The following is a 24160-nucleotide window of genomic DNA, read 5'->3' on the forward strand; positions in this document are numbered from 1 at the left end:
AAAAAGAACGGCAAAAATTGTGAACACATATTTGGTCCTCGTGACGGATACAAAATCACGTTCAGATGTTTCATTGTTCTCAGCAGCAGCAGCAGCGTCACAGTGAAAAGGGGTCAGCGTGAATGAACCAGGTTTGGATTTGACGATGATTTGAAATTGTTGTTGGAACGCAATCATTTCCAAGGATTTGATTAGCGGTCGCTCCCTCCTGAGAGATAACGTTACTCAACGGAGCAGTGCACGCTCTTTTGAATGTGTTTGTACACATTCGATAAAGCTGTTGCTATTGCTAGCTCTCGTTAAGATGAATGCGTGAAATTATTGTTCACATGAGGTTAGCTTGTTTTGTAGAAATTTTTATAATTTCCCTGTGCATCAGGATAATTTTTATATGGATTTTGAGCTGAATAAATAAACACTTTGGACACACTCGACACAGACCCTTCTCCTTATGTCTTTTGCATACTGAGGTGTAGCATAGATTGCTTCTGTAAGGTCATTGCTGATTTCTTTCCTTTTTGGCGTTGTGTTTCCACATACATGTAAGCTCCACACCATCAAAGAGCCTGCTTTCAAAGTGGGGTCACACCAGATGATGATGGACCCAGTCCTAATTTAGTGACCCCCTGACGTTTAGTTGTGCTAAATGTCTCAGGTGCTATGGCTGTAAATAGTTAACTCATTCTTTGCACAATTGTCTTAAAACAAAATGGAATACAAGAAGTGAAAATGCAAAAAAAAAAAAAAAAATCCTGTTTTTGTTCATGTGATTTTTATATGGTTAAAATAAATTAAGTATGCTCCTATGAAGGAACTAATTATTTTAACTCAGGAAATTAAATTTACTGCACTGATTCAGGTTGTTTTTTTTATTATCCTTTCCAACCAAGCATAATATTTTCTCATTAATCAGATTTTTTTTAGGGCAGACTATGCATAAAAACCAGACTGTGTTGTCTCCACTGCTGTAGTTTCTACCTGAGAGTCGGTAGCCACCACAGGAACAAGAGGTCATTTATCTTGCTTTGCAGTATCATTATCGGTGGGCAGCACACATTAGACACACACGCACACATGCACACACACACACACGCACACACACATACATACAGCGTGTCCTGCCTGGAGACTGTGCTGACATAATTCACAGATTGATAATTTATGCAAAACCCTCGTTCACTCTCCTCCTGTGCGTTTTGCAACGCTTCCTTACTCACTTCTACGTTTCCTGCCTCTGGTTTTTGTCAAGTGACGCGCCACGATCAACGGTGCTATGCATAAACACGGACGTTTATGTAAGACACATACAGACTGAATCATTAAATGAAGAGGGTGGGCAGAGGCCCTGCCGGCTGATGGAATATTCATGGATGGCTTTCAAGGGTTGGAGAGGTGAAGCAAAGAGGAGACAGAGAGGGAGAAAAAAAAGACGGGCGTGACGCACTTCTCTGCCCCTGTCCTTTGACAGGGGCTGTACAAGTTGTGTTTCCATTTGGCTCCTGAATAAGTCAAAGGACTGCAGCACCAGACGCCGCTATAGGTTTTGTTTTCTAAATGACACATTTCCGTTTTAAGATTCATTCTTGGATGACTTTATCTTTTAATTATTAATATCTGACTTCATTTTAGACAAAAAAAAAACTTCTTGGTTGAATAGAAATAAATGTAAAGTTAAATCTGCCAGGGGTATGAATATTTCTTGGCATAACTGAATAAACTGCATATAGCTTTTTTTGTTTTAGCTTCTAATGGGTAGAAACAGCAAGGCCAAAGGGTTTGTTGTGCATGCGCAGGCGATCAGGTATGCATGTGTTTTTGTGTGCAGGTTTCCAACCTCTATCCATCAAGGCTAAATGAGTCAGAGACAGAGAACAGCCGTGACGGGTTGCCACTCAGATTAACGTCATGATATAGGGAATTGATTGATTAGGAAGTTGGGTCTTGTTTTAATTATGTTTATGTAAGGCGCTCGCTATCTAAAAGAGGCATGGCGTTGGAGGTCAAACTATTTTCATGTTAATTCAGAGAGAGCAAAAACATTTCCTGCAGAAAAAAAAACTTTTTGGACAATGAAAGCTGATGAGTTGTTCTCTTCATAACCACATTTAGACGTTTGATCCATGAAGAGAGCAATGGAAGATCAAACTGGCTTTTAGTCTTGAAGGGGAAAAAAAAAAGATTATTATTATTATTATTTTTTTTTTTTACATTTTATGAATACTCCCATATTTATGTTGGTAAATGAGATGGACGTCGTCAACGGCAACTGTTGTCGCTATTTATTAGCTATCCGTGACTTTCTGTTTCCCTGGGGGTTTAAATATGATGCGACAAGAACCCGTATTTATTGTTGCACCATTTACAGTGAGTGGGAGGATAAAATATGTAAAAAGCTCACTGTTAGAGAAGTTCAGCTCAGAGTGGCGTCTCGGGGTCACAAAGTCTGCATAACAGCCATTAGAAGATTTCTACCTGACCGACTGCTTGTTTAAGGGGCATACCTAGAAAAAGCTTCTCCTTTTCTTTCAGCGCGGATCAAAACACGAGGTTGTTAGACTCTGCCGGGACCATAATTGGAACTGTTTGAAGATCACACAGTTTTTTAGTTTTTTTTTGCATTAAACTCTCCAGGAAGGTATGTACTCCATTAAGTGCGAGAACTATGATGCAAGGGGGGCCAATTCGTCTTCCTAAAGCACAGGAAAAACCATGTTGTAGTATATGGCATGACAAAGTCTTTGAAATGCCAGCATTATTAGAATAAAAAAATAAATAAATCTGAAAACTGAAAACGGGACATCATTCAGTCTTTTGAGCGGGATAGTGATCTGAATCAAACATGAATCAACACAGAAATGACTCACCAGACACAAAAATCATTTGGCTATCTACATCATGTCTTTTGTTGAATACTGATGAAGTTGTCTGCAAAAATGCTCAAAACATCCACGCAAAATATTTTCCTGATTGGAATAGAGCTGGAAATACATTATGAATTTAAACATCTTGTTGCCTAACACGATTTCAGGCACATCCAAAAGAGCTTGACAGGAAAGGCAGATGGGTTGTTTCTGAATTCAATAATTTACCTGTGTATCTACAACTTAGCTCATACAAGTGCCTCAAGGGAGCATGTTTTGAATCATTGATCTTATAATTCTTGCAAAAATGTTGATAAGCTGTGCTTCGTACAATTTGATTACTTTATGTCCTTCAACTGGGCTTGTATGATGCATAAAGTATACGAACGGATGATTCTGAACGCTCCAATCTTGTGAAATATTGGCGAGGACTAAAGGAGGTTACAAACAGTGGAATTTATCCAAAAATAATATTCTGAAACACAGGCTGCTCCCACTAAGCTGAACATATATAGAGGTTAAAATTGTCTTGTATTTCTCATTATGATATAAAAGTTATAAAAAAAAAAAAAGTATTTTTTTGGGAGTTTTTTACAACTTGCCCAATACACTAAACTGCATTTCTTTTCTTTTCTTTTTTTTTTTTTAACCATTTATTATTGTGGCAGGCAGCTACTCTGATTGAATATGCTTAGCATGTTTGGCTGTGTAGCTTATTTTCTTCTTTTTGATACATATATTATTTTGCTAATTAAATAATTAACTATGTTTTGCTCATCCAGCTGCTTGTCACACTCAAAAATGCATAGGTGCTTGAACAAAAGTAGTAACAAGAGCTGATTATTCCATAAAAAACAAATCTCTGCTCGATCGCTCATCTTTATCTCATCGTTGGTAATGGTTTTGTGGGCCAAGGGCGGCAATTGTTGTACGTCTCCCTCCTCTAATTAAAACCAAAAGGAAAATGAGAAATTTGATGGGCGGCCCAACCGTATTCGTGTCCTACTCTGAACCAAGACTTTGGATTTTAGATGAGTCACTTAGCAGAAGAGAAAAAGAAAAAAAAAAGGCTTTCCAAACTCCTCTTTGCTGCTCCCAAAGGGAACAAACTCACACCTCCCACTGCACCGTCCCGGCTGTCTTCCATTGTTCAGTAGCAACCCCACTGACAGCGCCGAAGTCTTTCTGCAAGAGCAGAACTGAAGCACGACGGTTTGTTTGCGATGAAACCTTGAGCACTGCGTGACAACAGCAGGATGACATAATAGGGTGGTGGTTGCTGTCGGAGGACACCTGGTTGCTGGGGAAACTGGAAAAAGAGATGTGATGTAACGGCGACGCAACTCTCTACACCTGCTCTGAAAACGGTGCCGGCCAGTTTACCCTTATGTGCACCGCGTGTCCAATACGTTAGTGATGGAGAATGGGAATGAAGTGCGTAAGGAATGGAAAGAGACGGCAGCTGTGTGTAAGATTAAAAAAAAAAAAAAAAGAGGAAGAAAGTCCTTGTCGAACCCGGAGTCTTTGGACTCGCTGGGGATTCACGATTCTTTTTGTGTCACAGGAAAACCAGGTTACCCATTTGCTTGCCGGTCGTTACAGGACTGCTTAAACTCCCTGTGGTGCACCTAAAAATATCTGCTCCCACACTCTGAAAATGGCCTACCTGGGTTTGGTGAGGAAATGTCTTGTTGACATATCCAAAATATATTTATTTGTTGTTCCTGCAGCTTCAAATTAATTTTTGTTTTAAATTCCTAACTATAAAATGTGCAGAGGGTAATAAATGCTTTCATAGATTTTTTTTTCTGTATCTTTGAGATACCACAAATAAAGTTGCACCAGTGAATCACTTCCAGCACAGAACATGATTTCTGATATCCATATTTCTTTGGTTAAAATTACATTTTCATCATATTACAACAACAGTACTCGACAAGCGTATTCATACAGCTTGACTTTTCAAATATTTTTCCATGTTACAAAAACATATTTCAATGTGCAGGCCCTTGGTACTTTGGAGAAGCTGCAGAGATGTATAGCTCAGGGACAGTTGGTTGATAGTTGTAGAACCAGGACATGTGCAAAATATGCTGTGCAGCACATCAAATTGCAATCACCATCAGGATTTTGCTTTCAATTTCAATATGCTATTTCCACAGAACTGCTTAGATGCAGTACAGTAGACGCAATTGGCTATATTGTTTCATGTAATATGGATTTCAAATCTGCTTATCAATAATATATTTGAGCAGATGGAAGGATTCTCATTATCCTTTATGCCTAAATGTATACGTACTACATTAAGAATTGTGATTAAGACATTAAAAAGTGAATGGAATTAAAAAAAAAGGCTAATAAATGCACTGTACATCCATCAACATAAAACAATAAAATAGTCTTTGTTTTTTGGGGTGTAGGAGGACCTAGTATCTGTAAATGTGCAGTCCGATGATTCAGGCGTTTTGACGTCATCTACCAGAACAAAGATGCCGTCTTCTGTTTGCAATCTGACCTTGCTAACAACCTGTCACTGAACTGACTCGGGATACGAAGAATAATTACATCTGGGGGATAATCCATGTGTTTGCCGCCGGGCCAGGCCTGGCGCATGGATTTCCAATAAATAAAGCGGCTGAAAAAAACTGCGAGCTTCAGGCAGAGTGACACTCGAGACAGAAAGAGATCACTCAGGATCTGTCTGTGCTCTGTAAGCCGCTGCTTTTTCGACTTGCAAAGCTAGATCTTTACATCAGCCTCTTTTGTTTTTCGGTTTCGGTTTATCCGGCTGCAAAAACCTCCCTTTTCCACCTCGAAACCAGAAGTCCCATCAAACGGTAGCAAAAGCCATCTAGGAACGAGCTCTGTCCTCGACAAACAAGCCGGTCGCCGTTCTTTTTGCGAGGGTGACTTTGAGTTAACTCTGGTTCTACATGCATGACGCGTGCAACGTTGCATGACCTGGAACATCTGGGCCGCACCAGCCTAACAAGACTGCTGTGGCGCTTGTGTCTGGTAATTGGCTGTCAGCGTCGGCTCTTCTTCATTTTCTGCTAAATAGAAAGAACGGTCCAACGCAGCATGTGAACCTCTCTCCTCAGACTCAGGCCTCAGTCTGCTATACCTGTTTGCTGTCCGTCATCTCTGGGGAGATTTGCTGGAGCTGTTTCTTTTATCTTTCTTAGATGTTGCTGTTTCCCAGACCACGATTTTAATTGCTTGCTGTAGTTCTTCCTTTTACTCTTAAAACTCTGCCCTCAAAAATATCTAATTTAACATTGATAGGAAAACATATTTTCTGCTATCTAATCCAAAGTCAGCATTAGTCGTCATGTATGGGAAGGAATAAAGTTTAACAAAATGTTGACACATATTTCTGACAAGCATTTTTATATTCCAAGTGGCATCTACTGATGCACAGGGGGTAATCAAACTAAAACTAATCAGGACAAAAGCCATGAGAGATCATTGGTAATCTTGTGGCGCAAAGTTGGTATAAATCTGCATGCATCGTGAGCACGTTTAAATTTAGAACATGCCGTTTGCTCGCATCTGCTTTTTTGCTATCCGACGGTCTCGTCATAACTCCTCTAACATTTTGATCTCGGTCCTGAAATCACAAAACATTTTGGTTCTGCTGTTGCTAACAAAGGCTGTACAACAATAAACCTCCCAGCTGTCTGAGCTATAGCTTTCCGCTGCTTTTTCAGCCTCACACATGTTTATATGTGCTTTTCGCCTCTGTCTGTGAGCATCTCTCAGAGTATGAGCTCTGTGCCAATGTGACATTCACATCATATCCAGTATCTTACACATGGCTGAATTAATGCCCTCAGGATAAAATTGGTGTTGGCTCTTCCATGACCTCATGCCGGTTTTATTATTTTCTCCGGCATCATGAAATCAGCCAGTGGTGCCAGTGCTGGAGATGAAACGATTAGCTGGCAGTGAATCTGAAAAAACAAATAGGGAAAGAATATAAGAATGTTCCGATCCGCCTCCTAAAGTGTGTGTTCTATTATTTCCCTTGCTTTACTGTTTTGGGTTATTTTGATAGTTCTGTCTTCTTGTACAATTATTCTTGGTCAATTTCTGGATCAACAACACCGTCTCTGTTGGAAACGAGTTTGTCCTTCAGCAGTGCATTGTTTAGTTTGTGGTGCCTCTGATATCATTTTTCTGTACAGATGCCGGAAAGATCCGGTTAATTCTTCTGCGTTCGTTTCATATATACTTAAGTCCATCATCAGCGAGCTTACAGATGTGTACCCGGTCTCCATAGAAGGAGCAAATAGCACCAGTAACTGGGGGGCACAGCTTAATGATCAGCAACAGGAATGAAGAAATAAGACAAAGACAGAAGTGATGGCATTCATCCATCCACATGCCGCAATGCCGTTAATGGCTGCACAGACCGCCTCTGCTCTACCAACAGTGGCGCAGTTGGTAGAGCTGTTGCCTTGCAGCAAGAAGGTTCTGGGTTCGAGTCCCGGCCCCGGTCTTTCTGCATGGAGCTTGCATGTTCTTCCTGTGCATGTGTGGGTTTTCTCCGGGTACTCCGGTTTCCTCCCACAGTCCAAAAACATGACTGTCAGGTTAATTGGCCTCTCCAAATTGTCCCTAGATGTGAGTGTGTGTGTGCATGGTTGTTTGTCCTGCGTGTCTCTGTGTTGCCCTGCGACAGACTGGCGACCTGTCCAAGGTGAACTCCGCCTCTCGCCCGGAACGGTAGCTGGAGTTAGGCACCAGCACCCCTCCTGACCCCACCAAGGGAGAAGGGTGTAAAGAAAATGGATGGATGGTTGCTTAAATAAGTTTGGGCTTAACTGTATCTATATTTTAAAGTATTCGTATTGTTCAGTCGTTATGCAGAATCCAGCTGTCCACTTTGAGCTGTGGAGCAACTCGAGTACATTTTCAGTGCTCTTACTCCTCCCCCTCAGTGTCTCTTTATTCCCTGAACACACACTTGCATACTCGCACATTACACACGCAGACAAAAAGAGCCCTTCCTCATGTAAAATGCAGCTTTCTCAAGAAGACGATCATCCACAACACAAGTTTTAACTGTAGTCTGCTTCGTTTTACATTCACATGACTTTCCGAATCCGATTCCGTTTCACACCTTTGTGTTTCACACTTTTTGTCCTATCGGAGAGTCCTAATTTTCTCACACTTGTCCAAACGGCTGTTTGAAGGTCATCAACTCAGAGGAGTTAGATGTAAGAGCATTCACTTGTTACCACGGAAGTCTTTTCTTTTTTTTTGCCCGTGTCCTCACAGGGGACAGCCACATACGCTCACGTTTCAGTGTTACAGAGGGAACAGCTTTGGAGGCCGAGCAGCTTTGTCCTTTGCCAAGGACTGTGACTTCCATTAAAATAATGCTCTGACGTCTTGACAAGGGGCACATGTGCAGCTTGAAGCTCGACACGCATGCTTGATTGGTAAGTTTAACATCACCTGAGTGAGCAGGCGCCTTTACGCTCCAGCTGAAAGACGCCACTACACTCCCATCCCCCACTCCCCCCAACCCCAATCTGCCGTCTTTTGCGTTATCTCGTAGTCTGTCTGATCCGAGCTTCTGCTCTCTTCCCTCTCACACATCGTGTTGTTTCATCCAGCGTGAACCAGCAGCACCAGGCTTCATTAATTAATCATCAATCTAAGATCGTCATATCAGCTCTGAGAGCCAATTAAACCCTTGTTTTATTTTCTGTCTCAAGCTGGCGACGGTCTTAATATCCTCAAATAATGGAGGCTGGAATTGAACCCGTTGTGTAATTCAGAGGTAGCAGAGGGGTGTTTCGACGAAATGCCTCGACTCTCAATAAGCATGCTCGTTCTTTTTTCATGGCTGTTTCACTGCTTGTTTTTAATCTGTATCTTTACACGCGCTTAATTTTACTTGCCAATTATCACATGTGCTCTTTGTTAGCCTTGAGCTTCCTCTGTAAATTCAGGCCCATGGACAGGTTGTCAGTCCGTCACAGGACAACACAGAGACATGCTGGGCAAATAACCAGGCACACGCATTCATATTTCATTTTTACGCTGTGTGATGTAGCACTTAACAGAAGCTAGAACTCACAAATAGGTGAGTGAGCTATCATGCCAACAATGACTGGAAAGCTTAATGTAGAATTTGAACTCAAAGAATCAGGGGCGAATGATGAGAAGAAAGAAGCTAAAGTCTAGAAAGAGGCAAAACTCACAACCAAAGATTTTCTTGCACAGAGGATTCTTTCAACGCAGAAGAAATTGCACAATGGGAACCTGTTACAAAAGGTCAACTTTTATACTAATTGATGTTTTTCAATAAATCAAACATGCAACAGTAGTTTTTCCCATGTATTGCAGTCGATGTTGACCTTTCAATTGTTGCCTAACAGCTGGAAGGATCCCAGTCTAAATGCCACCTAGTTTCTGTGGAGCGTCAATGTTCTCCGTGTTACATATGGGTTCCCTCTGAGAATCCTGACCATCTCCATCAGACCCGAAATATGTGTAAGCTATCTGGTGACTGATTATCGCCCTTATGTGTGAGAGTGCAGGATTTTTTAGAGTATTTCCATTTTCAATGTGTTTTCTTGCAGGAAAAAAAAAAAGAAAATGGAGGATGTCTGTTAAATCTTATTTGGGCAACTATTGTCTTGACAAACTACTAAACAGTTTATCAATATCTGCATGCAGGCAGAATGTGGCCTTCAAGGTAGAAGATGAGAAAGACTGAAATATTTCCCAATGCTGTCATGAAAATTCACATTTATTCATCTTTCTCTTCTTGATGTCATTGTAACCAATTTTGCTGCTTCTTCCTTATACTGCACCCCCACCCCCCCCCCCCCCCGTCTCGGTGTCATGTAACCGATAAACCTCCATTATTTTGTTTACTTATCGACATTAAGAGCAGCGTAGAGACTCTAGTTGTGGCGTTGAACATGCAGCCCAGGCACTGTTGGTGGAGAGTGTGCTGAATGGTATCTTTTATTAGCTACACCTGCATCACAGATACTGCACCGGGTTGTGTGAGTCATAGGCAAAACAAGAAGGGAAGCTTTCCCCCCCCCTTCTACTGTACAGACTACTGTAGACGTAATATTGTTGCTAAACAACTGGCAGAATAAATGCTGGTTCTTTAGTGATAGTTTGTATATGCTGGCATATTTCCATCTACTTCTGAGAGAAAAAGGGCAGACTATCCATTCCATTGTACTGTTCCTATGGTTTAATGTCTTTTTCATCGGATGCTAGCAAATGTGTAAAGTATTTTTTTGTAGCATAACGCATCACAAGGAGAGGTTTTATCAGAGGGGTGGCCCCAGAGGTCCATGGTACCTCTGGAGGAGCTGCAGAGATCCACAGCCCAGGAGTGACAATCTGTTGGACAGGACAATTATTATTCATGTTTGCCACAAATCTGTCCTTTATATAGAACAGGCAAGTTTTGTTCCCCCTAGTCCTTGAACACAACATCCTCTTGATGAAACATCAGCTTCTTTCATAAAATGCATCAAGGCTGAATTTAAAAATGTTTTTGCACTCGCCGTGTGATTTGTGAAAGAGACCAAGTGGGTCCAATGAGAGACTCCCAGCCTTGCATCAGCTGACTTGTGTAAGCGTAAACTGGCTTTGTGGCTCAAGTTTCTAATATAGCAATTACAGATGGTCTGTGCAGCCAGCTGCCTGGGGGGGTTTAAGGCAGAAGCACATGGTAGGAGTGTCCTGACATTTATTTTATGTTTGATACTGTATGCTGAACCTGTGGAGCTTCACCCTACATCTTGCTTTCATACCACAGCGATGGATTTTTTTCAAAGCCTGCATGTGTGAGGGATATGGCCCACCTGGATTTGTGTCGCACGAATGACCAAAGGGAGGTCAAAAAGGGGATCATCTTTGCATATCTACATCCAGATGTAGATATTTATGTGCTAGCATGACCTGGTCAAAGTCCAGACATAAATCCAGTAGAGAATCTGTGATTATCCATGTTAACTCTATTAGCATGCGAGTTTGAGATTGTAAAGCGACATTTGAAAAGGTTTCATAAGCTGAATGAAGGCCGTTTTTTTTAGGTGCTTACTGTTGGTATTTCCCTCAGTTTTGTCAGCTTCCTCCACAACTCAGCTGGCGTTGTTCCCTTTGCTTCCCTTAGGGTAAAAAACAAAACTGTTTTACCCTGAAAATTGCTGAAGTGCAGTTTGTTCACCTCCCTGCCGTCAGGTTTGTTTCTCTCCTGCCCTTGGCTGTCGTCAGACGGAGCCCGTATCATTCATTGTCAACTCAAGATGCACAAGCAACAAAGAAAAATGTCTGGAGACGAAGTTGGAACGGCGGAGTCACTTTCGCATTCTCAGCGGGCTCATTATCATTTCTGTTTCACTTAATCACTTGGTTCACAAAGTAGTAAAAACAGTTATTAGAGCAGATGATCTCTGTATGACTTCTGGGCTAACCGTCTCCACCACTCAGCCACATTTTTCTCTTCATCATATTGTGCATCTCATCTGCGCGCAACAGCCATCTTTCACTCCTGCCTGCTGGCGAGCCGAGTGTGCAGCGAGAGAAAGCATCGCGCTTGTCTTCCTTAATGCTCTTTTCGCCGACTGAGACCAAATTACAGTCTTTATTTCACAGGGAAACACACAAGTTCTTGTGAGTCATCCAACTTTAGCTCATCCCCGTCAACAAAGTGTAAGAACACTGATGTTTTTTTTTTCCTCCAGTTGTGTTTGCGATTGTGTTTGCGGCCATGATTCACTTTTTTTTAATTGTTGGCAAATAAAATACATTTTTATCAAAAATATTTTTTTTTCTGTGCTTCTTGGGCTGCAGCTTAGCTCAGCTTTATCTCGTTTTTCAGAGCAAGAGAATCCAATAATAAGGAGATTAATGTCTTTTGTGGGTAAAGTTCTCATTCAAAGTCAAGATAGACGTTCTTCCCTCCAGCAAATAGAGAGAGAAAGAGGGAGAGAGAAAGGTAGGGGGGATGTGATGAACTTGGCTGGTGAAAGGCAAGATGGATGAATGTCAGGGAGAACGACGGGAAAGGAAGACAGCATGATGGTGGAGAAAACGGGCTGGAGGAGTTGACGTTTAACTTCAGCATCCGCAAAAAAAAAAGAAAGATTAGGGGAGCTTCGGTGAAGGAGGGGAAAGAGAGATTGAAAAGACAGAAAACTCAGAGTTGCGGGGGAAAAAAATAAATACAGCAACACAACTCATTGTCTCCCTCCTGCCCCTGCCATCAATCTCCCAAATGGCAGCTGCCTCTCTCTCTCACAAACGCGCACACGCACGCACACACACACATGGAAGTTTATGGCCGCCTGCATGCACAGCTGATTCCCCCGGTGATGAATCATGGGAGCAGCATGGCACAGCACAGCACGGCATTTGTTAGAGGTGGTGTTTTTCTGCTGCGCTGACAGGCTGCATAAGCACTTTTTACTGTGTGTTCCCCTGCGAGTGTGTGTGGGTGTGCATTGTGGCAGCTGGGGCCCAGGCTGTTTTGTATGTGTTTTAGCGCATGCTACATTTTTGTCTTTAAATGAGAGTTCGTGTTTTCAAGTGCGGTTGTGTTGGCATTGGAGTCAGTATCTTACTCGGGAGTAGACAAGCAGTCAGACTGATCTCATTTCGGAGAATCGGGCAGGAACTCTCACGAGAGCCAAGCTAAAAGCTACTCGTTCCTCCGTCTACAACTGCTTAAACCGAAAGCTCCGTCTATAACCCCTAAACTACAAGAATGAACCATAGAAGATACTAATTAACACTGGTCAACAGCCAGAAAAAGATGTCTGGGGTTTTTTCAACTGTTTTAGGGTCATTTTGATGTGATGAATCCAAAAATCACATTGGTTTTGCTCAATCAACTATGGATGCAACATGAGCATCAAAATGCCTGACTTGTTCTCACGTACGGATCAGTTTCCTGAGAATCTGGGATGAACGATTGATGAGCAGGAAGAGAGAGAATCCGTCAGAACAGAAAAGAGACGGATAATTTAGCAGAATGAAGACGTAATGTTCAATTTACGTGCAATTACCCTTATAAGTGTGCCCAATTTATATTAATGTCAGAAACAGTCTAATATATCCTCGTCAGTGCTCAACAATGCCTGTGCATTCTTTTTGCATCTACTGTTTGAGTGTGCATATCATGTTAACTCCCCTTCAGCATGTTAAGTGCGTCAGGTTCAGGCCTTTGTTTACCATTTCTCTGAGGTCAGAGAGCGATCAGAGAATTTCATCCACTGTTTTATACCACAGAGCCTTGAAAGGCAGCCAACTGCTATGAAGCTCTGTTATCTAGAACGCTGTAATGGCTGACGGCAACTTAGACGAGTGAGAACATTTTAATCGACCTACATGTCTGATTATAGGCATGATGCTCAAAACTGTTTATTGAACACAAAACTTTACTGTCACTGTTATAAAACCAGCATGTCTGTGATTTCCAAATGCTAATAAAATATTATTCTATTGGTTGATTCTGGTTGCGCTTTAATGACCTCTTATTTCATTAGCATCTGGACATCAGCAATAGATTCCTGATTCGGATTAGAATGTGTTACTTTAAAATGGCAGCGACTTAGCAATTTTAAGCACCTTTGTTTGTCTAATGATGGCGATGCTCTCACTCGAATTAGCTGCTCTCGTTCAAGTCTGTTTCATGTGTTGTGAGTGATGACCCTGATGCAAGAACCTATTAGACGTTGTGTTAAAGTGCAAAGCCTGGACCACGTTGAGGTTCACTAATTAAGCAACAGAGATGAGCAACTCAGGTGAAGTTTTGAAAAAAATGAAAATTCTCATGCAGCTGGAAAAAAATCTGATGTTTTTGCTCTGTATTGTTATTTTTAGGTTTAGTAAAACTCCAGAGCACAGAAATACCAAATATTGCTTTAGCTCCCTATCCTCCTTCCATGTTATTTATTTATCTGGCTATGGTTTGTTTGCTTTGATAAGACTTTAGTAAAAGGCATTAGAGTAGATTTGAAATCAAAACCTAAATAAGTACATAAATAACATTAGTAACATTACTATATTAAAGGGGCAAAAATACCAAACTTCAATCCATAAACACTAAATGTTTCTATATATTATATAACATTTTCAAAATTTGTTATGTAATTGTAATCAATGTGAAATCTTTTTTGGCATTAAAACACTTTAGCATTTCTTGTAACTGCTGACGAACGTTCTGTATGTTTTCACTTAATATTTATTTTAATAAATTTAGGTTTATTTGAGGTTTAGGCCAATCTAGGCCTAAACCTCAAATAAGAGCCAGCGAAAGTCAGACGGTAACTTACTCTGATAGCCGAAGGGAGACAAACCCTATTCTGAGGAGTGAAAGTCTTTTGTTTTTAATTTTGTGAATGCCCTCATCTCCTTCTGTGCACTCATTTATTTAATGCATTTAATCCCAATGGGATTCAGTGAACAGCCTTATTCAGCCAGTGATTTGATTATGTGTGTTGTTATTATATTAAAGTGCTGTTGTCACTTGATACTTGACAACTCCTCTGGTGAACTTTGTGTCTTTTTCTGTTTGTAGTAGCAAGGAAATATAATATAATGTAGATATATATACATATAAATATATCTATACATTTTTGGTGTTCTCCCCACTTATATCCTTTTTCTCCTTTGATGCCATACGTTCCCTCCGTCTGGCACTGTCCACCTCCTCTCACTGTGTCATCCCGCGATCCCCACAGCAGGCTGGATATTTGGCACCTCTGACTCGAACAGTATGCTTGTGAATGGCGAGACCAGGGCAGAGAGGTGGCGTTCCCTTTCTGCTCTGCCAAATGCTCCCATAACTCGTAGCTTCAGTCCAGAACACCTGCTTCCTCCGTCTCTCACGATAAACAATGCCAAAGGCTGGAAGGCATGGCACTTAGGAGCCAATTAACCTGCCAGCAGGTACGATGCGACTCCTCGGGTTTCTGTGTCTGTGGACACAAGGCGCTGAGGATGTGCACGTCAATGACAGAATCACAGCAAGGACAAAGTAGCGGCATTGCAGAGCTGTTTCTCTCCGCACGTTTTGCTCTTGTCCAAAAAGGATAATGATGTTGTTTTTTTCCAATATCCTGGATCTGCATACTGTTCACAACTCATTAAAGCCCAGAATGTGGGCCAAGTCATAGTTCTTACACTCGATTTTCACTAGCCTTCCCTCTTCTTACATCAATCTGTACTGCACTGAATCTTCTTACAGTGAGGACATGCTACTGTAATAAAAAAACAAAATTACGCAGCTATGTCAGGGGTGTCAATAAATATGTGTATAAGAAATATATAAATAGTAATTATAGAAAGATGATTTCATTAAAATAGATGGTAATAGATTTTATTCTTCTCAGTTAAAGAAGCAGAAATAAAACAGTTTCTGTATTGCTGTGATTTTCTCCGCCATGGGAGTTAGGACTTCTGAAGTCTTTCAACAGGCTGTGAGTTGGATTTAGGTCTGGATTTGACTGGACCATTGTGAGACATGAATATGCATTGATCTAAACTATCCCATTGTAGCTAAGGCTGTATGTTTGTTGTATCAAACCTTGCTTGCCTTTGGTCTGCGTAACTCAGTGACAACATTTGATACAGAACTGAGCCGTGTTGGAGGAAAATGTCAGGCTTGGTCGGGCTTTTCCCGATTCGCACAAAGTGACCATGGGAGACCTCACTGAAACCACAGAACTGCGAATGCCGAGCACATTAACTGCTCAGCGTTTACCTACGCAGTTCAAGGCTCCTTTGGCTTTCCATTTACACAAAGCACAGCGGCGGTAGAAAGTCCTTTCAGTACTGTAGACAATATCACAGAAGGAGGGTTGGGGTGGTCTTGAAGGAGAAGGGAAACAAGAAAGGACTAAGAGAGAGCATGCAGGGATGACAAAAAAGGGTGTGATGTGTGGGTTCAAGGAATAAACAATCACAAAGATGCCAGTTTCACCCTCTGAATCTTCTGTTAACGATTAATCTGCGCTGCGGTTTCAGTCTCACAAATGGTGGCCCGCTACCTTTTGTGACAGGTGGAAGTTTTTGACTCCGAATCCGAGGGTAAGGGGAGGGGTAACAGCGACGCGCAGTCAGGAAGTTTAGCCACGGGAGTGTGTGCGAACTGCACTGTGTGGGGTAAATTATGCATGTTAATTTAGAGACGCACAAGCATGAATATTCCATTGTCCTTGTCTTTTGTTAAGCAAATGCAGCCACATCCATCAGCCTACACAATGTTGTCCTCGCTGACGGATGGTAGCAAAGGGAGTCAGATGTGTTCGTTTTCATTCGGATTTGAGTGTCCACGATTGATCTGATTTTTGCTGTTTTTAGAATTTAAGCTTCGATGTGTGAGAAATTACCAATTTACGCAAAATTGCGAGGGTTTTTGAAAAGTGATATTTTCAAATTTTTTCATACAACAACCACAAAATTGAATGTGTTTTATTGGATCTTTGTGTAATAGAGCAAAACAAAGCAGTACATGATTGTAAAGTGAAAGGGATACTTGTGATTTCAATTTTATTTTCAAAGTGTGGTGCACATTTGTTCTTGACCCCACTCTGATACCGTTGGATAAAATCCAATGGCACCAGCTGCCTTCAGAAATAATCTAATAAATAAATAAATAAATAATAATAATAATAATAATAATAATAATAATAATAATAATAAAAACTGTGTGGAATTTAATCTCTGTATAAATCTAGGAGTTCTTGACCAAACAGCATCATGAAGCATAACGAAAACAGAAACCAGGTCGGGGTCAAAGTTGTGGAGAGGTTTAAGGTAGACGATATGTGTAAAACTATACTCAACTCGACATACAACCAGAGACCCAATGGTTGCATGTTGACACTTGAAAATGAAAGGGTGAGGTAAAATGCAAGTAATATTTTTAATAGTATACTTTTTTTCTTGTGATGTTTAAGGGATTGATATTTTTGTTCTGACGTATATTTAAAAAACATGACTTCCTTCTGTTTTGTGTACCTTCCTGCTTATGTGCTTTTCATGGACTAATGTTTGAAGACTCTCTTTTGCTGTGCGTTGTACTGAACAGCCCTCGTGGCGTGTTTGCAATTTTGCAGACTTTAATTGGATAAAATCAGCATCCCAACTGAGCTTTTTTGGACCTCATCCAAGTCCTGGTATCCATACAGACTGAGAGACACATTGCGATGCCAGGGGTCTGGATTATAAAACAGATTTATGGTCAAATTTCATCATTAAACTCTCATTTCCTCTGCATTATATGAAACAAAATCACAGGGCGGATATAAATTGTTTAGGTTAATTTGATATTTATGAGGGTCTTAAATCGCAAACAGTATTCTTTGAAATTCTCACGTCCAGTTTGTGTATATGTGGCGCTCTTCTTAGCAACTTTTTACAAAATAATTGTAAATTTGTAAAGTAAGTTTAGGTTTCAGTGCAGAAACATTAAGAGCTATACCAAATCTGACTATAAAGTGAGTTTTAATTGCTTTATTTATAGTATTTACTTTACATTTAGTTTTAGTTTTATTATGTGTCTCTATTAATTCCAATAATATTGAGTTCTTAACTGATTGCTTCATAATCCTGTCCAAACCACAGTGATCCATGTTGCTCGTGCGTCTTCCTCAACTCTTCATGAAAATATTTGGACAAAGAACTATGCAGCATTGACTTTTTGTGGCTTATCCTTCTTGTGAAGTGTCACTGATTGAATGCTGGACAGCTGTCAAATTAGCAGTCGTTCCTATAATTGAGTAGGTCGCAACAAAGCTAAAGATCAATACTCAAAATTTGTTTTCATTGTCGCGCAACGTCCAACTGCGTAATGGACACATAATCATCAAACAGACAACAGAAATAAGCTTTTTTTAAAAAAAATGTCACTGTGCATGGATTGGCCGCGGGTCAGCAGCAACAGCAGGTATCTGGCGGTTGGAAAACTGCAAGTTTGACTCCGGCTTCCCTTCGCCACACACCGAAGCGCAAGAGACTGAACTGCAACTTCCCAGCTGGTCTGCAGTTAAGCTTATATGCATGTCTGTGCAAATTGGCAAAATTAATCATTGTAATAGTTCTGATTTACTGGAGAACTATTAAAGTTGAGTTTATTTACCTTTTTATGTATGCATGTGTATATTTACAAGAAAACACCATTTCTGGACTTAGTTTGGAAATAATTGATCAATTAGGCCTAATTAATTAAACAGCTTAATTTTTCAGCCTAAACAAAATTCAACAAAATCAAGATGAGAAGCTGTTGAAGAGTACAAGTACTTAATATTTTACCACTTTTACGACTAACCATGTGTGTCTGCAGCCTGTTTAACCACATAGGCATTTTTGCCTGCACCTAGGTTTCAGTCAGCTTTGTGTTTCACAGCCATGAGTTTGTGTGTGTGTGTGTGTGTGTGTGTGTGTGTGTGTGTGTGTGTGTGTGTGTGTGTGTGTGTGTGTGTGTGTGTGTGTGTGTGTGTGTGTGTGCGTGTGCGTGTGTGTGTGTGTGTGTGGATGCGCGCGCGTGTGTGTGTGTGTGAGCCTGGGTGGGTGGGAGTGCTGTTGTATCATCCTCCTAAAACCAGCGCGGAAGAGAGATGTGGATTGGCCGAGGTTTTATTCCCCTCACTCTTAGAAATGTAAGAAAAATAGCACAGTGGAGGAAGGGAGTAGATGAAAATAGCTCAGTAGGCAACCGCTGACTCACAAGGCAAAGCTGGGAGTCAGGATGACATCTATTCCAATATACATCAAAAATCAGCTTGTGTAACTACCTCTGTGTCCATGAGCTGACAGATCTCAGTGCCCCTTGCCACATCCTGTATGAATTCGGTGCACATTTCTCGTCTGTGGCTGCATTAAAACAGGGAGGTGATGTTACAGGTGCCATTTATTTCTTTTGACAGCTCAGAGTCTTTGGGACACGAGGGCCGGCTAGATGTGATGCAGCGTGATCGGCTAACCACGCAGCTCATTCATCATGCCTCTCGTGGAGGGCAGGCTGTCAAAGTTCATTTTCTTTTTTTGTTTTGAAGCACTGTGAAATGGAACACGAACGTGAACCGAACTCGTATTTGAATCATTCCGATTAAAAATATTGACTGCGGTTCGAGCTCCGGTTTCTCATGCAACCGCGATTGAGAAAGTTGCAGGAATTGCAAGGAGGTGTGCGGAGTGTTAGGAATTTGAAATGGGAAATGTCTTCATTCGCTTCCCTATCTGGCATGTGATAAAAAAAAATTGTATTGATTTTCTGATATTTGGGAAAAGAAAATCAAAAGCTGAAAATGTCATCACACCCACTTCAGGCTGACAGCGCTTTAAGTAAGTTATTGAAACACTCTTCAGCCGCGGCTGCTGCATCCCTCTCTGCTGCTGCTCTGGCTGCAATCAAAAGGATCTCACCAAGCAGCTGCAATGAACAATCCAGACTCTTAAAGTCTAATTAATACCCACTTACCCGCTATAGTTTCTGCTCGACCGCAAAACTTAAATAATTCATACCCCTATAACTGTTTTCTTTCAGGTTGAGGCTCAGAACGATGCAGTCTCTTTTTGGCGGCGGGGAGCTCGGGCTGCTGGGAGGAGGAGGCAGCGACACGGGAGGCCTAAAGGAGGATGGCTGCGGCAGCATGGCGTGGAGGACCTCGGCTCTTCCTTCTGACGACGTGTACTCCGCGTCCCACTTCACCCTCATCTCCGCCTATCAGGAAATCAAAACGAGACTGGCCAGCCTGGAGCGAGAGAACACCAGCATCAAGAGGAAGCTGAAGATCTACGAAATTAAGGTGAAAGCATTTTCAAGTCCGCCGTTCGGCTGCTTTAAACAAACAAACAGCAACAAAGAAGAAAAAAAAAACGAATCAACACAGCTGTTTTTGTCCTTGTTTGTGTCAGATAGAAGGACTCCTGGTTTGTGCTGTTGATTTGCTGCCAAGGCTAGAGAGCCACTCAACTTTTTCCATTTTTATTAAGGTGGTGAGTGTTTCAAAAAGAAAAAAAAAAAAACAGAGTCCAGGCTGACAGCTGAATCTGTGGAGGAAGCTAAGATTAGGGTGATGGCAAGGAGGCTTTCCAATCTCAAAGACTTGGAGCTCACAACCAAAGATAAGTGATCAAAAAGCTTTGGAAACGTGCACAAAGGAAGATTTATTGCTGTAATGCCAATAAAAAAATTTCCGTTGGTTATTGGAAAGGATAGAAATGCTTTTTTGAAAATAAACTGTAAACACAGCCTGATTAAAAAATAAAATGTAAACTCTTTTACATTGCTTTATTATCCTCTCAGAGACTCCTGGCTGCATGGTTGTAATTTTTATTTGATTGAATTTTATGCAGTGTCTGGAGTGTTGGTTTAAAGACTACAGAAAATGTTCATACTTATTCTGGGACTGGCATGTTTTAAAGTGAAAATAATACCAACACTGGTTGCTTTTGAATTCCTTTTATTGTCCAAAATAAAATTAAGAAATGTAACGTAACGCAGTGTGAGAAATTAGTCGCGTCAGTTGTTTTTGTGCAGCCGAAAACAGAAAATTAACTCCAAATCTTTTGTAGGTCGATAAAAAAAAAACAAAAAAACTGTTCAGGTGGCAACCTAAAGGCAACGTTTGCAGGTGCGACAACTTCTACTCCAAATGGCCAACATCTGCACCTGCTCCACCAGAATCAACACCTGCCTCTCTGTGGAACCGTCCCTGAGCAAACGGCCACCTGTGAGTGAGTCAACAGCAGTTTGGCAGCCTGGAGCCTGCAGGAACAGCTGCTTGCTAAAAGCATCCAGGAGTTCTGACTCTCTCCTCCTTTAACTTCATTTGCACATATTTGAAATTCTCTGATACTAAGCCGACTGTTTGGGTGTATTTGCTTCAGTAATTACGTTTTTGTGGCTTTCCTTTGATTCTCTATGCAGTAGACCATATTGAAATCCTTAAAGTATAGGAAAATAAATAAGAAATGTCTGCTCCTGTATAATTCCTAGAATAAGCAGAAAACCTAAGAGTAATGATTAGTGGAAAACTCTTTTTTTCCCCCTTCTTCTTCTACTAATCCTGCTTTGTTCCTCATTTCAACAATTCATCTCTCCCCCTCACTGCTCACATCATTATCTCCTTTTGCTCCCTCATGCTTCATCCTTTTTTGTGTCATGCAGCGCATCCCTCCTCCCATGTAGATCTTTCTTTCAACTGCCTTTCCCATTTTTACTCATTTTATGTCCTCCTACATAATTCCTTTGCGCTCGGTTTCCCTAAAGCTCCCCTGATTTAATCTGCATGCCAATTCAGCTATCGCTGGAAGGATTTCTGCCTCACCTGCTGTCTAATCGAACAAACAAGTCTCATCTCCAAACAGCGAACAAGCAGGTCAGACTGTACTTTGAATCGAGTAGCTCTACTGACGCACTAATTAATCCTGGATACTCAAGCAGGTAATTGAATATGTAAATACCAATCGCTTCTTAATTCAAACATTGAATCAACCCATACTATGACAGCAAGTGAGTAAAATTTATTTATGTTGCGCAAGAACATTAAAAAAGAACAAAAACAAATAAAAGCATACAGCATGAAGAAGAGCTAAAAACAAAGCCTTTTTATTCTTCAAACAGCTCATAAAAATTATTTATAAGGTCAAACTGATTAATTACCAAAACAAAACAAAAATCTAGCTTTACAGAAAATTTGATATCTGTGCATTGCAAAGATGAAGGCAACAATTTCCATACCGGCTTTAAAAGATTTTGTCGTAAAATTAGTCTGAGGCTCTGAGAGGTCACAGATAGAGGGAGTGGCAGCACCATAAATAAATCTAAAAGAGAGTTTTACTATTTTAATGTGAATTCCTAAATGTACACACACCCAGAAATACTGATACCTTTCAGATTTAGAGTTAAAGAATGTGGTGATGGAAGTGAAGCCTTCTTGTCTCAGAAATGAATAATCAAAAAATATGAGTGGAAACATGTAAAAAGTGTCTCTTAAGTAAAAATGTTCTGTTTTTGTTTTGATAGTTAAACAGATTTATTATTGAGATTATTGAGAAATAATAATAACATGTCATTTTTAGTTAAATATTGATAAAAAAAAACTTGCATCATGTTATCTTTTAAGAGAGACCTCTCCTCTCCAAATGTTGTAAAAAATGTTTTTGGTTTTTTTTTTGTTTCTGGGATTGAATGTTGACATTATGTTATGAATGAAGGTCTGTCTAAACACGGTGGCGCTACAGTCAGTTCACAGAGGAAGTAAGTGACTTTTACACAAATGACTTTTTACCCCCAAATGACTGACTGCAGAAGGAACAATGAATTGAGCTCATGTCGACAGCAATCACCAATAAACCAATCAGCAGCTCTGCGGCCCACCTCCACCTCAGATTTTGCTATCAGTCTGTGGTTTAATCAGTGCAGCGCTTACTGTGTTGTCATTGATGCTTCTGTGTTCTGTGCTCCAAACGTGACAGCAGGTATCTTGTTGCAGGCTTTACTTTTCCAAACCGAACACAAGAGAGTTCCCAAAATATAACCATGCAGACAAATATTAATTACCAGGAGCTGCTGCTATAATTACAAATGGATTTAAATAACTTAATACCTAAAGTGAAACTGACTGGGCACAGTTATTAAAAATCATAAGATTCCTGGGCTCATATGTACCTAAATGTGAAGTTTGGCTTCATCATTTATCTTCTCCAGATGGTTTGTTACATAAAATCATCTGGGAAGTCATTGTTGGGAAGGATTTTTATTATTTTTTTTAAACAAGCCAGGTTTTTTTTCAAAGGGAACTTGGCAGTAGATTGAAAGAACATAACAGCTCAACAGAGTGGAGCCAGTTGGTGTAATCAAGCCAGTCAGGAAAGGAAGAAATACACTTACAAAAATCTACAAAAATCACAGTCATCAATACTAACAACTGTAGTTAAAGGGGCAGTATTATGTAAAATAAACTTTTTTGGACTTTACGTCACGTCATGATGTTGTTGCCTCATCAAAACATACCTGGATTCCTTCCTGCCTCTTTGTGAAATCCTTTAATCTCCCATGGCAACCACTGAGCTGTGGAAAACGCCACCTTCGAGGCACAGATCCTCCTCGGAGCAGAAGTTGCCGAGCTGCCGCTCTTCCATCTCACGGAGCAGAGCAGCTCCTTCAGACTAGCAGCAGCAATTAGCAAACACCTGGAAGAACTTTGCATCTGCTGAGCTCATTAGATGAGCTACTTTTTTCAGTGCAGCGCTGGTAAAAACTTTGTTAAAGGGTTAATAGAGGAGCGCTGACTTTCGACCTCAGCTTCAGTATGGCGTTTCAGAAACAGCAGGAGTTTCTTTTAGAGACAGAAGACCAATTTCAAGTCATTGAATTATGAAGCCAAAATTCCTTCTAATAAAAATGATACATATAGCATTTTTAGAACAACTGAAGGTAACATAGTTTCTTGAATGTGCTACGGCTGGCTGGCTGGCTGGCTGGCTGGCTGGCTGGCTGGCTGGCTGGCTGGCTGGCTGGCTGGCTGGCTGGCTGGCTGGCTGGCTGGCTGGCTGGCTGGCTGGCTGGATGGATGGATGGATGGATGGATGGATGGATGGATGGATGGATGGATGGATGGATGGATGGATGGATGGATGGATGGATGGATGGATGTGTACCTCATCTTGACAGGCTTGTTCTTTCTTCCCTCTCATGTTTAATCATTATTCCAGGTTCGACAAGGAGAATAATTTCGACCAACGCACTCGGCCTCAGACAACCCTGTTAGTAACAAAGCTGCAGCAAACAGAAAACTCCAGAGCGCAGCTGCTGCTGTGATGGATGGGAACACTTCTTGCTGCTTTGAACATGGGCTGAAGCGAGGTTCCTCTCCAGTTCAGAGTTCCTGAAGCTCAGCGCTGTCAGGAAACTCTGGCCCTCGGGGGCCGACTGCACATGTTTACCCCATTTACTGTTAAACCGAGCAAAGAGAGATGCTCTTCTAAATGGAAAAGGGTTGTTTTCTCCTCAAATAGACATTGCATCAGCGAGGCAATGACTTCACACAGAAAATGAAAAGCCCTTATGGTAGTAGGCACTCTAAATGGAAATGTGTTCATTTAGGTTGAACGACACTGAGTTATATAACCAGCATGTCTGGATCGCAGCGCTCTGCTAACGACCAGAGTTTGGTTTTGTAAGAGTAAAAACCTTTAGAGTTTAGATTGAATCCGCTTCAACCTTCAGCTTATAATTCCCGGTTGCGCTTTCACTCAGCTTACATACACTTTTCATTAATTTAAGTCAAAAATGAGACTTT

General features: G+C 41.0%; 1 protein-coding gene across 2 annotated transcripts in view; it reads left to right on the plus strand.

Annotated features, from left to right (window-relative positions):
* tbkbp1 (TBK1 binding protein 1) overlaps positions 1 to 24160 on the plus strand; it is a 57334-nt gene that overhangs the window by 6345 nt on the left and 26829 nt on the right. For both annotated transcript variants that reach the window (XM_008437412.3, XM_081600202.1), the window contains exon 2: positions 19399 to 19660. In XM_008437412.3, coding sequence (XP_008435634.2) covers positions 19415 to 19660 — 246 coding nt within the window. In that variant the 5' untranslated portion in view covers positions 19399 to 19414. The remainder of the gene's footprint in view (positions 1 to 19398; positions 19661 to 24160) is intronic.

This window comes from Poecilia reticulata, chromosome 19, assembly GCF_904066995.2.
Source record: "Poecilia reticulata chromosome 19, P_reticulata-male-v2, whole genome shotgun sequence".
In the NCBI taxonomy this organism is placed as follows: Eukaryota; Metazoa; Chordata; class Actinopteri; order Cyprinodontiformes; family Poeciliidae; genus Poecilia; species Poecilia reticulata.